The following is a 14003-nucleotide window of genomic DNA, read 5'->3' on the forward strand; positions in this document are numbered from 1 at the left end:
GGTCGAGCACTCGCCACGGAAAGTAGGCCATGTACACGGCACACCTGGATAACATGGCAGTGTGGACAGGGAATCTACACTCGTCACTCATCCTGTGCGAGTAATTCCACAACAGGGGCTCATTCCATCGTTTAGAGACGCTGATAATGGTTATTGCACGCATCATGAGTGAATGCTCATGTTGGGCGTTTTTATACAACCACTGGTTTGGAGTACATGCTTGAAACGAGGTCAGCCATACTGGGTGATGAACGTAGTCGGGGGCCAAACCCCCTTTACGGTGAGTACTCAGGAGTTATTGCATGCGAGTCCTGCAGCTTGTTCTCAGTTGTTTGATGGAAGGTTCAAAGACACAGTGCCGCCTGAGCTGGCCATATGAACATCAATATCCGTGGTACAACCATTCACGACTTGAGTCATAAATTTGTGCACGTGGAAAAAGGCCGTGACCATGGTAAATTTTGAACAGTGTGACAATTATGAAAAGATGAGACAGAATACTACGGTGGCAATGCGGTCAAGGGGTAGAGACATGTGCATATTCATTGGAAAAAGATGTTTCAATGGTACGGTTAAAGCCAGGAAGACTGGATAGTTCGTGAATCGTAGCAGCAGAAATATTCAAGCACCAGTCTACCCGTTGACGAGACTTGCGGGTGCAAGTTCGACCGCGATGCATGGTAGTTATGGCGGCTGCTGTCGAGCCTGATAGCCTGAAAACACCCATACAATCATAAAAGTGACCGACTAAGTATGTCAAAGAATCATGAACTTGTTGACTCGTCAGCTAGATATGCTAACCATGGCTCCAAAGAAAGGTGACGCATGGACGGTGCCTCATCGTGGCTACAAGATGGGCCAAATGTACTGCCCTTGCCACGGCCAAAGGTAGTAGCAAGTACATAAAAGCCTGGCAGTGGCATTGGGATGTCAGTAAAGGCTCGAACCCCCCCGGAGGATGGGCGCGCTGCTACCTGTTTGGCGAGTCCAATCGTCATGAAAGGTTCGACAGAGCAAACTACACAATCTGAAAACAGTCATCCGAGAACGGCCATACAACATGCACTGGCAAAATGAGGCTCTGCAAATATAATCCATAACCCGTTTATTTGAGAAATCTAATCCAGGCCACCAGTTTACTGGATGGCTGTGTTGCCCAAGATGGTTTGATAACGGCACAATACACACTCTCCTGTCCCTTCTTCGTCCGTCTCGCGTCTACCCTGATTAAAATCCCCCAAATTCGCATCATTTGCAATATCCAACAGAAACAAAGTGACAGGAGATAAAACTCCGTGTCACAATCTTCAGTTCAAAGAACCGGCGTTTGCACTATTTGCCAAGGCAAACCCAAGGCCACGGGTTTGTCGGATAGTGCCCAAGTTTCAGCATTCGCATGGCACTCAGAGTGCATGCAATAAGAAATCCGTCGACGGGGTTCGGTAGGAATTTGAAGACATCCCGGATCGAACTTGAATTTCACTTGCTGCCGAACCCGTCTTTCCAAAGAAGCCCACGTGCTCATCACGCTGGGCAGAATCCACAAACAGTAACATGAAAACCCGACATTGACAGTCCCCCCCATTCTTGCCTGATAGTACGGTCGACTGGGATTGCCGCCGTACTATGTCGTAGGTCACCCCCCTTCGGCCCCTATCTCACGCCCTAGTACTTCTAGGTGATCAAGTATCCCCGTGACCATCTCCTCGATTATTTGGAGCAAATTTGCATCTGAGGCTATGGAATATGCAAAAAAATTAGTGAATCTCGTGAAGTTGTCCATCAGGGTGTACCAGTCGTTTTGAACCAAGTTGACCAGAGCGTCAGATGCCCCTCTGGACTGCAAGCGCGCGATCCACTGGTCTTTCTCCCACCAGCGTGGATGAAGCAAGACGATGGGCAAGGGTTGGAGTGATAATTGGTCTAGCACTTCGTCATGAGTTGAAGCTAAGACAATTGTGTTTCGCTGGCAGGCCTCTTTCAGTGCTTTGCAGTATTCAGCCACGAAGTTAGCACTGCCGTGGAAACTGAAAAATCCGGCCGAGTCCAGCTCAATAATCCTGTAATCGGGCACTAGCAGGGGTTGATCGGCGAGTTCTGACTTTCCGATACCGGGGAAACCGCATATGATGAGGCCTGTTTTGTAGTGCGGTGAGATTGGCGCAGGGTCGAACCCCCAGAAGGCTGGAACCACTCGCATTGGTGCAGTTGGGCGGCTTCGCTTGGTTTTAGAGTCTGGTGCCGGAGGCGAAGAGAGATATATATGCGGCGGCTTTATGATCGAGCCCACGCTTTCGACGATGGTGTTGGTGCAGATATATATCCTTTGGTTGAGGATGTCGGAGGGCGAAGGGGCATATAAATCTTGCCGATTTGTGATTGAGGCTCCAGATGAAGGTGTTGGTGAAGATGGATTTTCCTTGGAAGAGAATGGCGAGGCCAAGGGGTTTATATAGGCGGCGGATTTGCGACTGAGGCCTCAAGCTTTCCACGACGACGATGTTCAGTGCGTGACGCCGACCATCGCGCGCAGCGCAATGAAGAGCCCATGAGCATGTGAAAAATGACGAGTCAAAGCAGAATAAAGACGCGACCGGGAAGCGCAACCGAACAAGGAGTGAATAAAGCACTGACAGTAGGAAGCCGGCAAAGAGCGAACAAGACGACGACGCCAAACACAACAAAAACAGCCGGCAGATACAGACAAGGAAGAGCCGCGCCCGCGCAGACAAGAGAGAAACAAATCGAGCCGCAGGCCTCGGATGGCTCCGAAAAATATCCAAAGATGCACAGCCCGCCCTCTGGCTTCGTTCCCAACTTGGTGAGGCCGGCCGACTGTGACTCGTGAGGCATCCAGCAGGAGCTTTGTCTCGTCTGTGAGCAGAGTGTCTCGCGGGACGACCTTGCACAACGGCGCTGCAGGGCCGTTTGTGTGCTTTGCAGCTGTAAAGACATTACATGAACTGCATGGACTGCATGTGCGGTCATGCACGGATGCCGCAGCGCCCGGCTTCGAAAACGGATCGAATCAAGACCAACGGCCTCAGCGTGGCGGCATTCATGGGGGACGACACTCCTCCGTATGAGACCAGATGTCAGAACTTGTAAAGTCGCCAGGCCTTTACCTGTTCACAGACCCCCATGCACTGCTGCCTGTGCGCTTCTGCAGGCCTGTTCTTGTCGACTTGGCCGGCCCGAGAACTGGTGAACACGTCCCGGACAACGGATATTCATGCTCGTCCTGCTTCAAATGTCGCATTTATGCAGTGAGCCTCTATTTTCACCGTCTCCGCCTCTGCATCTTGAACATGACTCCTCGAAAATGACGCCTCGCCAGTCATGGCAGCCTGAAACCGTCCCTGCAGGCCGTCATCATCTGCAGTCGCCAACTCGGTTCATAGGCAGCAACAAGATTGCACAGCCCCCGAACTTCGATTTGATATGGGCCCAAGTCGGTTTTCATTGCCTTGGCCCAACCTGAAGCTGCTTGTCTCGCCCATTTAGCTGCGCTCCGTGCACAGTTGCAGTCGCCCTTTCATGAGGAATCCCCAACCGAGTAGGTCAAGTCGTGGCCGTTTCAAGTTACGTGCAATCGCCACATTCAAGGCAGTAGGCTTCTTGTTTGTCGAGTTCCAGGAACCTTTGACAGATGTTGAGTCAGCGGAATGCTAGAGGTGTGAACAGTGGGAGGCCAACTGTGTGCAACCAGGTCTGGGACTGGCTATCGCGATCTATACTACACGGCAGTGTATACTTCTTGGTGAGCGAATATATTCTGCCACAGACTGTGATTGCTTCGCAACCAGCATGCTCTGTTTGTGACAACAAGGCCGATCCAGTTGCCAATCGTGTCACGTTCCATGATCGATGGTGGCGGAAGTATCTTTCGTAGTAGAGCAAAAAAAAAAAAAAACAGCAACTCGATTGTCCTGAAGATCTCAACCCAAAAACTACCTACCGAATCCTCGGTGTCGTGAGCATTCCTATTTCCCAGCCTCTGCCTATAAACACGAGCCATTCTTCTTGTCCCATTCTTTGGTTCTGACGTACCATGCCACATTATTTTCGACGAGCTGTCCTTGTCGTCTTGGCTCGGGGAGACCTCGACTTCGACGGTAGCTCCTCCGCCATGTCGGCCATCCGTTTCCTTTCTCTTTCTGCAATCCTGGCGCTGCGGCGCACTGGATTGGCTACAGCATTGACTTTTTTCCCTTTCGTTTTGCCACTTGCAGGCGCTGCCCTTTTATCACAAGGCGGTCTCCTTCCTTCCTCCACACCACTTGTGTCCACGGTCTTCGAGCCATGTGGCTTGTTTGCATCAGCAGAATCGGATGCATTATGGGGGAGAGCCGAGAGCCGAGTACTACGCCTCGGTCGTTTGGGAGGCTGTTCATCCACGACTGCGTCAGAACCACGACTGCGCTTCCGTAGACGGGGGGTTCGCTCCTCCCTCGGCGGCCTCTCGATGCGAGCAGCACGCCGAGGGCGGTCTCCCGGGTCCTGTACGTCGTGGGTGACTGCGGTCTGGTCACTTGGCGCTTCCCTTGTCCCGGTCCGTCTATCAGTGGTAGAGGCTCCGGCATCACCAAGAGCTGGAGCGGAGCTGCCATCAGTGCCACCACTGGCCATGTTGGAGATTAACGCCTGCCCGAAAATACTGAGAGTTCTAGGAACGGGAGCGTGTTGTCTGCCGTCATCGATGGCGTCCTCATGCTGTCCTGCGACGGCATCGGGAGATGCAGGAGCTTCCACCGCCTCCTCTTCTTCGGGTTCTTCGTAGATCCACGTCATTCCTGGCAGCTCGCCCCATTTGGGATTCCAAATGCCATCTTCGATCCACATGTCCTTGACGCTTTGGTAGACTATGGTGTCGATGTCGACGCTAGTACCGAGCGCCTTGTAGTCCAGCTCGTCCTTGATCCAGTCACGCTCTTTGGATATCTGATATAAGAACTGGTTATAAGGGCGCGATGCCTCGGGATTGCGAACGGTGGGATTGGGAATATATAGACGCTGTCCCTGTTCTGTCTGGATATACCTGAACCGCTGCGGAGACTTGGATCGTTTTGGCTGGCCTACACCAAGGCCGAAAATACCAAAGATAGGTGGCCGTTCCTGTTCTGACTCCGATTCCGATTCCGGCTCCGGATCAGGTTCCTCGTGGCCCCAACGAGCGCCTGGCAAGGACTTAGAAGTGGACGAGCTGTAGGAACCAAAAAAGGGACCGTCTCCTTCTTGTTGCCATCTCTTCGACATTGGATGACTGTCCTCGGGCCATGCTGGGCCCCATTCATTCCCCCAGATGCCTTGTTCTACCCAGCGGCTTCGGACATTGTTCTCGGAGTTGGCTCGAAGATCTGAAGAGCCATCCCACGGTAACGTCTGTCTTCGACCGAAGCGCTTCTCCGATAGCTGATGCACAAGCCGTTCGAGCTCGCGGTTGGCCTGACTATTGAACTGGTTCACCGGGGTCGCCTTGTAGCGAGCTTTCCTTCGTAGTTCTCGCTGATACGTCTCGTCTACAACGGGTGGCCCGGGGGTCGGAGGCTGTGTGGTCTCGCCTGACTCTGGATACGGCGGGGGGGGATCGTCGTAGCGTCCCTCTCTTTCATGGGCAAGCTGTTGAGGATCGTTTTGTAGTCGTTGAAGTGCTTCGACCACCTGCGATAGGGCGGGGCGCCGAGGATCATGGAAAAAGGAGGCCATGTTCGCGATGAAATGGAAGCTGAAGAAAACAAGAGCAGATGAAGTTGTTGACTGCGACGGGGGAGAAGCTGTTTATGCTAGCTCTGTCGTGCGCTATAATTAGTTGTGAGGAGATGCCAGATGACAGTCTGCTGACAAAGCGGAGCCGACCTCTGCCAGCTGGCCAGTCGTCTTGCGGCCCTAAGCGCCGGCCCGTGCCAGGCTTGCCTTTATCAGCGGCTACATTTGGACGAATGACGATAGCCATTTAAGCGCCACGCTTTGCATCTGGTTACAAGAACAGAGAGCCTCGTCCACCCATTCCCGCCCAGGCTGCATGCCTCAAACTCGAGAGCGCTATGCACTTTGTACAGTGGGAGGCAAAAGGTATATAATTAAATAAAATACTTGAGTATTACGCTTTATATTATAATATATTATATTATTATGAAAAATTAAAATACATTTATATATATTAATATATAATATAATATATTTTTATATATTTTTATATATTCACGTATTTTACTATTTAGTAGTATTTTATTTTTAGTAAGTCGATATATTCTACCCCACACTGTACAAGGCCACGGACATGGCCATCCCCTGAGCAAGTTAAATACCATTACCACCCAGGTGCCCTATTATGACAGGACCGTCGTCGTTAAACTCCCCAGTTCTCACCCTACCTCGTTGCCGTCCACTATGCCTCCCACAGCCAAAGGCACCCATCCTATCGCTCTCTTTTCCCTCGTGCCTACAAGCAATAGGGCAAGAGCAGCTGTCGACCATCCCGAAAACTCCCATCTTGTCTCACGCATCACAGACGACCCGGACCGCCCCGGAGATGATCAACGTGGACTCAACATCGGCGTATTCATCGGTTCAAAGTCACGCTATACGCTGGCCACTATCGGGCGCTGCGGCGATATCACGGTCGAAGGGGCGGGTATCTCGCGTATACAGTGCTCTTTCGAGATCAACGAGGACAATAAGACGGAGATCATGCTCCAAGATCGCTCAACCAATAAATCGACCCAGTTTTTCGGGACAAAAGCAATGCCATTCGAGTTGGGCCGTCCCCATCGTCGCGTCCTCGTTGATAAACACGTGAATCTGGAATTCGGGTTTGGCGGAGTGGGGTGTGATTTGTACCGATTTCGAATCGTCTGGCATGATCGTGGCAAACTGATGGCCGACTTCGATTACCGGGAAGACAACCCCCGCCAGACTCGCACCGTCCTGGATGAGCCGCCGACTATTGAACCGTCTAGGCGCACTACCCGGGTCCATACTCCTGGCAACCCAGAGAGGATCAGGTACTCGTACCGAGACATGATCGGAAGTGGAGCGTTTGGAGAGGTTTGGAAGGTCGCCAATGTCGATTCTGGCGAGTGGCTGGCGGTTAAGCGTGTGAAGCGGCCACACCTCCAGTCCTACAATCATGTTCTATTGAAACGGGAAGTCGAGACGTTGTCTCGCATTTGTCATGTAAGCCGAAAAAAAAAAGCAGACGACATCTGCCTGTTGACAACTAAGTCGACTAGCTATTCCACTTGGTTGCCAACGGCTATCTTATCTGCCACTAGCTAACAGCACCAGAGAAACGTCATAGAATACAAATCCGCCGTGTGGGCAGACGAGCATTTTGAAATCTTCATGGCATTCAGGCCCGGGAACGTCGAAGACCTGATCCGGCGTGACCTCTTTATAAAGAAACGAACGGCAGCCGACGCATTTGTCCACCAAATGCTTCAAGCGCTTGACTACCTCGCGAGCGAAAGCATTATTCACCGAGATATTAAACCGGAGAATATTTTGTATTCGCCTATGCCAGATGGAGGTCTCCTCTACCAACTCGCAGACTTTGGCCTTGCTAACATAGTTGCCGACGCCCGAACGTTCGCCGGATCAAGACTCTACATGGCTCCCGAGCTAGAAAATAGCCCGGATTCGCCTCAGACGCCAAAGATGGATGTCTGGTCCCTCTTTGTCACTCTCGCGTACGCGTTGAATGGAGCCGGTTTTCGGCAGAAACCTTTACACAACACGCCCCTGCGAATCAAGGCAATCCAGGAGGCGGCCAACGAGTTTCGACCTCTTCGAGACATGGCACATGTGGATCCTAGAGAGCGAGCGACAGCAGGGGACATGTTGGACAGGCTCTTTGCCGGAGAAGGCCGCACCACTCGACGCAATCCGATTCGTGCTGCTGCAATCTCCCCCGACGAGCCAGGGCCGTCGGGAGAGCGCGTTGAGCAGGAAAGAAAACGGGTCAGGAGGGTGGAACAAAGGCCACAGAGAGCACAGAGAGAGGTACGGGATGTTGCTGCTGTGAGGGGGAGGCGTGAACAGAGATCCGGCGGTCGTGTACTCGGTCTTGCATCTGTCCAGAAACACGCAAGACAAGGTGAGCCTCGACAAGGTGAGCCCCGATTTCCAGGCGCATTCCCGGGTATGTAAGGGCGGCTTGGGGGGTGTGGAAGGATCCGGTCTAGTTTTGTTTTACTTGGAGGACATGGAGGTTTATATTTAGGTAGTTAGCTATTAGGTAGAAATATATTCTAGTATATTCTAGTATTTATAAGTATATTCTAGTATTTATGAGTATATTCTAGTATTTATAAGTATATTCTAGTATTTATGAGTATATTCTAGTATTTATGAGTATATTCTAGTATTTATAAGTATATTCTAGTATTTATAAGTATATTCTAGTATTTATAAGTATATTCTAGTATTTATAATAATTATTAGCTTATAATATAATATTATTTAATAAAACAAAAACAGAAAAGGCTAACTAATTACCAGGACCTACTAGTATCACAATCGGGAGTTACCAGTAGGTCCTGGTAATTAGCTAGCCCTTTTTTTTTAATAATAATTTAATAATAATTAACTTAATAATAACTAATTAAAGCCTAAAAAGTACCTATATAATATATTATATTAGAAATATAAAGCGGGAAGCTCTATGTAGCCTATTGCTTACTAACATGCTATTTTACTTTACTTAGAGATTAATTTCTATCCCGCTTTGCCTAATAACCTCTTTAAGGGTGCAGGCGAAGATGTAACCAAAAAGAAGTTAGGGCGTAGCTTATGGTGTCGACGAAGTGGGGCGCGCGGACAAATATTCGGAGCGCCTCGATGTCAGCTGTTGGCCAAACCCCGCATACCAGACATGGTTGCTGTGGGCGGCTAAAACCGAGTAGGAAATGGACTGGAACCTAAACCTGAACCTCGAAGCTCCTCCAGGCATTTATTTGTTCAATGTTTGGTTGGAGCCATGTCAAACAGCCAGCGACGTGCATGCGATGCCTGCTATTATAGGAAGGTTTGTGCCTGCGTCTTGGCGCGCATCACATCCTTGTCTTCACTATTAACCCTAACCCTCCAGACGCTGCGGCACTATGCTAACGAAATCATAGATCAAGTGTGACTCAGCCGACGTCCCGGATCAATGTGATTGGTGCCGTCACCACAACCTTCGTTGCACCTTTGGGCGGACTAGGCCTCGCAAAGGTCTGAAGATGTGAGGTTTCCTGGGAATGGAATAGATTCCTTGCCGTGGCAGTTCATTCTTAGAATGGTGGTATATTGCGCTTTGGACTGACAACCCGACAGCCACGTCACTACAGTCCAGGATGGGCCAGCTGGCCGCCGCGTCTCAACGCAAAAGTCTCCTTTTCACGAAACTAGACCGAGAGAACCAAGGACGACTTCCAAACATGAAGCGGTGGATGCCAGGTCGCGGCAGACCGCGGCACCGTCACACCCCCATGGAACGCGTACCTCTGAGGCTGCACTAGCTATGCCGTTGACGAGCTTGGATGAGACTCCTCTAAGGCAGATATTCTTTGGGGGGCGGAATTTCGGCGCCATCGACTCCCAAAATGGGATCCCGCACTTCACATTACAGTGTCACCAGTGGATCCTCTCAAGAACTGGGCAATGGCCGCGTTTCCACGATCTCGACATACACGATCCAGGCTATGATGAGAACACTACAGAGTGCAGTTCCGCACCGGTCATGTCGGCACCCTTGAACCAAAATGACAAGGCTGTACTGCCTGACCAGCATATTTTGGCATTTCTTCTGCGGACATTCATGGACTCAGAGCTAAGCCTTATATTCCCCCTGGTTGATTCTGTTCTTATTGAAGAGACAGCCCGGATGGCATATGCGGTAAATTCCCATGAGTATATAAGCGCTAGGGCATGCATGTTTGCCTTCCTCTCCATGGTGGGCACTCGGTTTCCCGATATTAAGGCTGCATCAGAGATTAATAGTGATGCTTGCGCTGCCGAGGCGCAGCTGGCACTATCGGAGCTTTTACATCATGCAAGCATCACTAATTTACAGACTATGATTATGCTAGTATGTAAATACCTCGTGCTATTACACTTCCTGTATCTTGCTAATCTTTGACACAGCTATTACATGAAATGCTCCGAGGTCGTGTAAACACTGCTTCCATGTATCACGCTCTCGCATGCCGAACAGTCTTTACACTAAAAGGCCACACATGTATTCCACCTACGCATTATAATTTAACGAGGAAGGAGAATGAGAATCGGCACCTCCGTATGCTTTTTTGGATGTGCTACGTTCTAGATAAAGATATTGCCCTAAGAACAGGCCAACCACCCGTTATTGACGATCAATTCTGCAATCTCACGCTCCCTGATAATTACATGGAAACCGTGTTTGTTGACGGTAATAGGGTAACTAAAGGACAGCGAACTCCATGGTTCACTGGGGATCTGCGGCTGAGTTTATTAAAGTCCAAGACTACCTGTGACCTTTATTCTCATGCAGCCCTCGTAAAGACGGATGCTGAGCTTTTGAAGACTATTCGAGTGTTGGACGAGGAGCTTGAAAGCTGGCGTATATCGATTCCTGAAGAGTTACGTCCTGGATTATCGGTCCAGAAAAAGGCCAACCTCGATACTATGAGCAGCTTCCAAAGCATGATACACATCGAGCTGAGTTTGAACTATTACTTCTTACTCAACACCATTCATGCAGCCAGTGGACGATTCAAGGTGAATGTGGATGGGCATAGGTCCGGCCGAAAATGCCGTTTCGGCGTGCAGTCAAGTCTAGACTTGTCGGCTGAGGCCAGCCGATCTACTCTTCGATATTTAAGTACAGTGGCGAGCAGACTTTACATGGAAACGTTCTGGTAAGTCGCTTGACCCTAAAATGTCTGTCTCTTTAACTACGCCCGATGGCTCATCACCCAACAAGGGTCTTCTGTTTCTACCCCACATCCGCTCTCATGACATTGTTTTTTAATATCCTGCATGACCCCCATCACGATTTTGCGATGGACGATGTGGAACTGCTTTGCGGGGCGTCAAACGTACTGCAGAGCATGCCGATCCGTAGAGTCACGCCGCGCGAAACCATGTACTTGAAGAGGATGGATATTTTGGTCCGAGAGCTGAGCGAGCTAAGCAGGCTTGCCATTGCCAGACAAATGACCAAGGTAAAGTAGACTTGGCGGAACGTATTAGCACATAGGGCAGGCATCCCGCGGGAAATTTTGGCTGGGAAACGCATGTATGTAACTTGTACACTCAAAGCATGGTGGCGTAAATTACGTGAGCGACGCCGGTAGCAATTCTTAGCCGCTGTCTTGACATGGGTGAACTCCTGGACTCGTATTTTTCATGTCCTCTACCCCGATCTATTGGCTTCTTGGTAGCTATCAATTATCAAATTGTCACGTCATAACTAATTGTTAACTAGGCTTCTTTATAGAATCATTATTCTTGTTCGGTCATAAATAATTGTTAACTAGGCTTCTTTATAGAATCATTATTCTTGTTCGCTCGTCCTCCTACTGTTAACTCTAGAAACTCAAGATATTTAATACGTTCGGAGGGCAGCAGTATAACGACTACTGTCGCCACTCGTCACCCGCATTGCCTCCATTTGCCCTAGCCTGCCCAACGCTGATGGAGCCAAAAGCCCGAAGCTTCTCCAGAAGCTGCTTCGTGTCGTAGTCTTGATACCCATGATTCTGAAAGAGCTTCTCAGCTATCGGGTTAGCCAAATTAAGAATACTCATCATGTCCGAGTGGACGACTTGTATGACGCGAGCAATTGCTACAAGCGTGGTGGCAGTAACAGTAGTGTTCCGGCTATGTCCAGAGTCAGTCCAGTTTCTCGACCGCACCAATAAAAGTGTTGGTGGGAAAGCATACATCATGCCGACAAGACTTGATGAGCATAAAAGCAAGATGCCACACCCAAGAGTATTCACCAGTGTCCACCATCGCTTCCCGTACCGCTTTTGGTTGTGAAAGTTGGTTCGCATCTCAACCTTCCCCCGAGCGTCGGCAAAACGCCAACCCGGATGCGTGTTTTCAAGGATTCCATCAATCATGGAGCTAATCTTTCCACGCCCACGCCCCGTCATTGTCTTGGTCTTTGCCTCGCCAGCATGGTTGGACCTGCATTCGCGGCAGGTTTTCTCAAACTCCAAGTGGAGAAAAACCATGGCCATTCGGCTGCGAATTGCGTCGTCCTTCATGCGTGCATCTAGCTGACAAATATACGAGTACGCCGTTTGCAGCTTTTCGTACTTGTCAACGCGTGCCATACGGCCCGAGGACCGTTCTCTCCCCCACAAACCGTGCTGACACCAGCGAGACAAATTCATCTCCAGAAACTGCACAAAGTCAGATCGGACGCAGGCCTTGGCTACGGTCACTAGCCTCGGCGTGGCAGCATCCTGTATCGAGATATCGGCGTCTCGTTGGATCGTTTGTCCCGTCTCGTTGACCGAATCAGCGTTACCTGGCGCCGGCGACTCAGCATTAGGTGCCGGTTGTGGTAATGAGGCTGTTGAATACAATGCTCTCCTGAGAGCTACTAGGTCGCCAAATTATTTAGCGAACAACAGAGGGGAGGCAAGCGATTTGAAGGCTGCTTAAACGCACCTTCTTGGGCAGCACCATGAACTACTTCCGTTCTAATCTTTTGGATGGGAGTGCTGCAAGGGGAGCTGCTGATGCTGGTCTTGAGGCGAGACGTATAACTTAGTTTTGATGCGGTAAATAGTGGTCAAGGAAGGCTTTTCGAACCTGCATGGTATTTGCGCTCGATGACACGGAGTCGTCAGAATTTGCCAGCTCCGTGTCCTGGCCACTGCCGCTGTCATATCCAGATTCGGTGGCTATCCTCTCAGTTGCCACTTCATTGCCGTTAGTGAGATCCAAAGAATTTGCGTGGTATGAAGAATATTCGTTGACAATTAGGCTGCACGATCGTTGCTGACAGGGGGTATCTCGATGACGAATACGAGATTCCATCATGTCGTTGGTTGTATTCCACAGGTGCGTCGAACCCAAGAGCTCTGGTCTATTTAATGGCGATTGTTTAACAAAGGCACAATATACTTGTTTTCAAGGAAGGATGGCTTACTGTGATGGCGGCTCATTCTCGAGAACTAGTACCGGTCTGATGGAACCTAGGTCTTCCATTGGCCCTTCTTGGAAGTCGATTCTGAATGGACTCATTCGGCTAGCCAGAGTATCAATGGATATAATGTCACTTTCGTCAAGAAATAATTTTACAGCATTGATAAAGTGGGCGATACTGTCCAATGTTGGTGTTGAAGTCGGGGCAGGCAAATGCACCAGTTGTCGCGCCATGTTGTCATGGCAATCTTACGATGCGTCGTTATGGCAGAGGCGATGGGTGCGGATAAAGGAAGCACTTGAGGTTTGCGGGACGACCAGCGCACATCATCACCTTGCAGTCAAAGGCAATCACGAAGGCTGTAGCCAGGACTTGCCCGGTGTTCGGTCTGGTCAAGTAGCATCAATTTCTAATTGTTGGTAATTAACCCCCACACTAACTGTACCCGTACCCGGCGCATTGATGGTGTCGTCCGCAGGCGAGTTTAGCCCGGTTTCGAGTTCAATGTTACGCGCTCAATAGCGGAACTGGTTCTTGTTTTGGAAAGCAGCGTGAACAAGGCTAGCTTGGCGGGCAATATAAGTAATTCCATTTTGGTAGAGCCCACTTCATTTACGTTACTTCGAGAATGACTCTGCTACTTTCTTGCTAGTTTGGCACTAGTGAAATTCTCATTGAAGATGAGCGGGAGAGCACATCATCTTTATTGGACCCCTTGAATCGTTTGCTGCACATACTGTTTCCACTCATGCAACTGGTCGAGAATATGCCCTTTGGGAGAGCCTGGATAGCCTTCCGCATGGACTAAGCCTTGGAGACGACCGAGAATCGAGGCCCTAGCAGCCGGATTTGGGACATTTCCGGCGGCGCTACTCACATC

The 14003-nt window shown here is 50.0% G+C and overlaps 4 protein-coding genes across 4 annotated transcripts; 1 reads left to right on the forward strand and 3 right to left on the reverse strand.

The window, feature by feature from the left end:
- Positions 1-1636: 1636 nt before the first annotated feature.
- On the reverse strand, positions 1637-2200 carry G6M90_00g078880 (uncharacterized protein; the record flags this gene model as incomplete). The annotated part of the gene is made up of 1 exon (XM_066131095.1): positions 1637-2200. One exon carries the CDS (start codon positions 2198-2200, stop codon positions 1637-1639), a length of 564 nt encoding a protein of 187 aa, XP_065987249.1.
- A 1859-nt stretch (positions 2201-4059) lies between these two features.
- G6M90_00g078890 (uncharacterized protein) lies at positions 4060-5706 on the reverse strand (the record flags this gene model as incomplete). The annotated part of the gene is made up of 1 exon (XM_014689735.1): positions 4060-5706. One exon carries the CDS (start codon positions 5704-5706, stop codon positions 4060-4062), a length of 1647 nt encoding a protein of 548 aa, XP_014545221.1.
- Positions 5707-6390: 684 nt separating this feature from the next.
- ANP2 (Mitogen-activated protein kinase kinase kinase 2) lies at positions 6391-11192 on the forward strand (the record flags this gene model as incomplete). The annotated part of the gene is made up of 6 exons (XM_066131096.1): positions 6391-7176; positions 7288-8001; positions 9120-9223; positions 9316-10069; positions 10126-10877; positions 10943-11192. 6 exons carry the CDS (start codon positions 6391-6393, stop codon positions 11190-11192), a joined length of 3360 nt encoding a protein of 1119 aa, XP_065987212.1.
- Positions 11193-11597: 405 nt separating this feature from the next.
- On the reverse strand, positions 11598-13356 carry aurF_3 (Aurovertin biosynthesis cluster transcription factor aurF; the record flags this gene model as incomplete). Its single annotated transcript, XM_066131097.1, has 5 exons — positions 11598-11841; positions 11905-12571; positions 12643-12721; positions 12787-13063; positions 13127-13356. The coding sequence occupies 5 exons, from the start codon at positions 13354-13356 to the stop codon at positions 11598-11600; spliced, it is 1497 nt and encodes a 498-aa protein (XP_065987061.1).
- Positions 13357-14003: the final 647 nt, after the last annotated feature.

The sequence above is a fragment of the Metarhizium brunneum genome, chromosome 4, assembly GCF_013426205.1.
Source record: "Metarhizium brunneum chromosome 4, complete sequence".
In the NCBI taxonomy this organism is placed as follows: Eukaryota; Fungi; Ascomycota; class Sordariomycetes; order Hypocreales; family Clavicipitaceae; genus Metarhizium; species Metarhizium brunneum.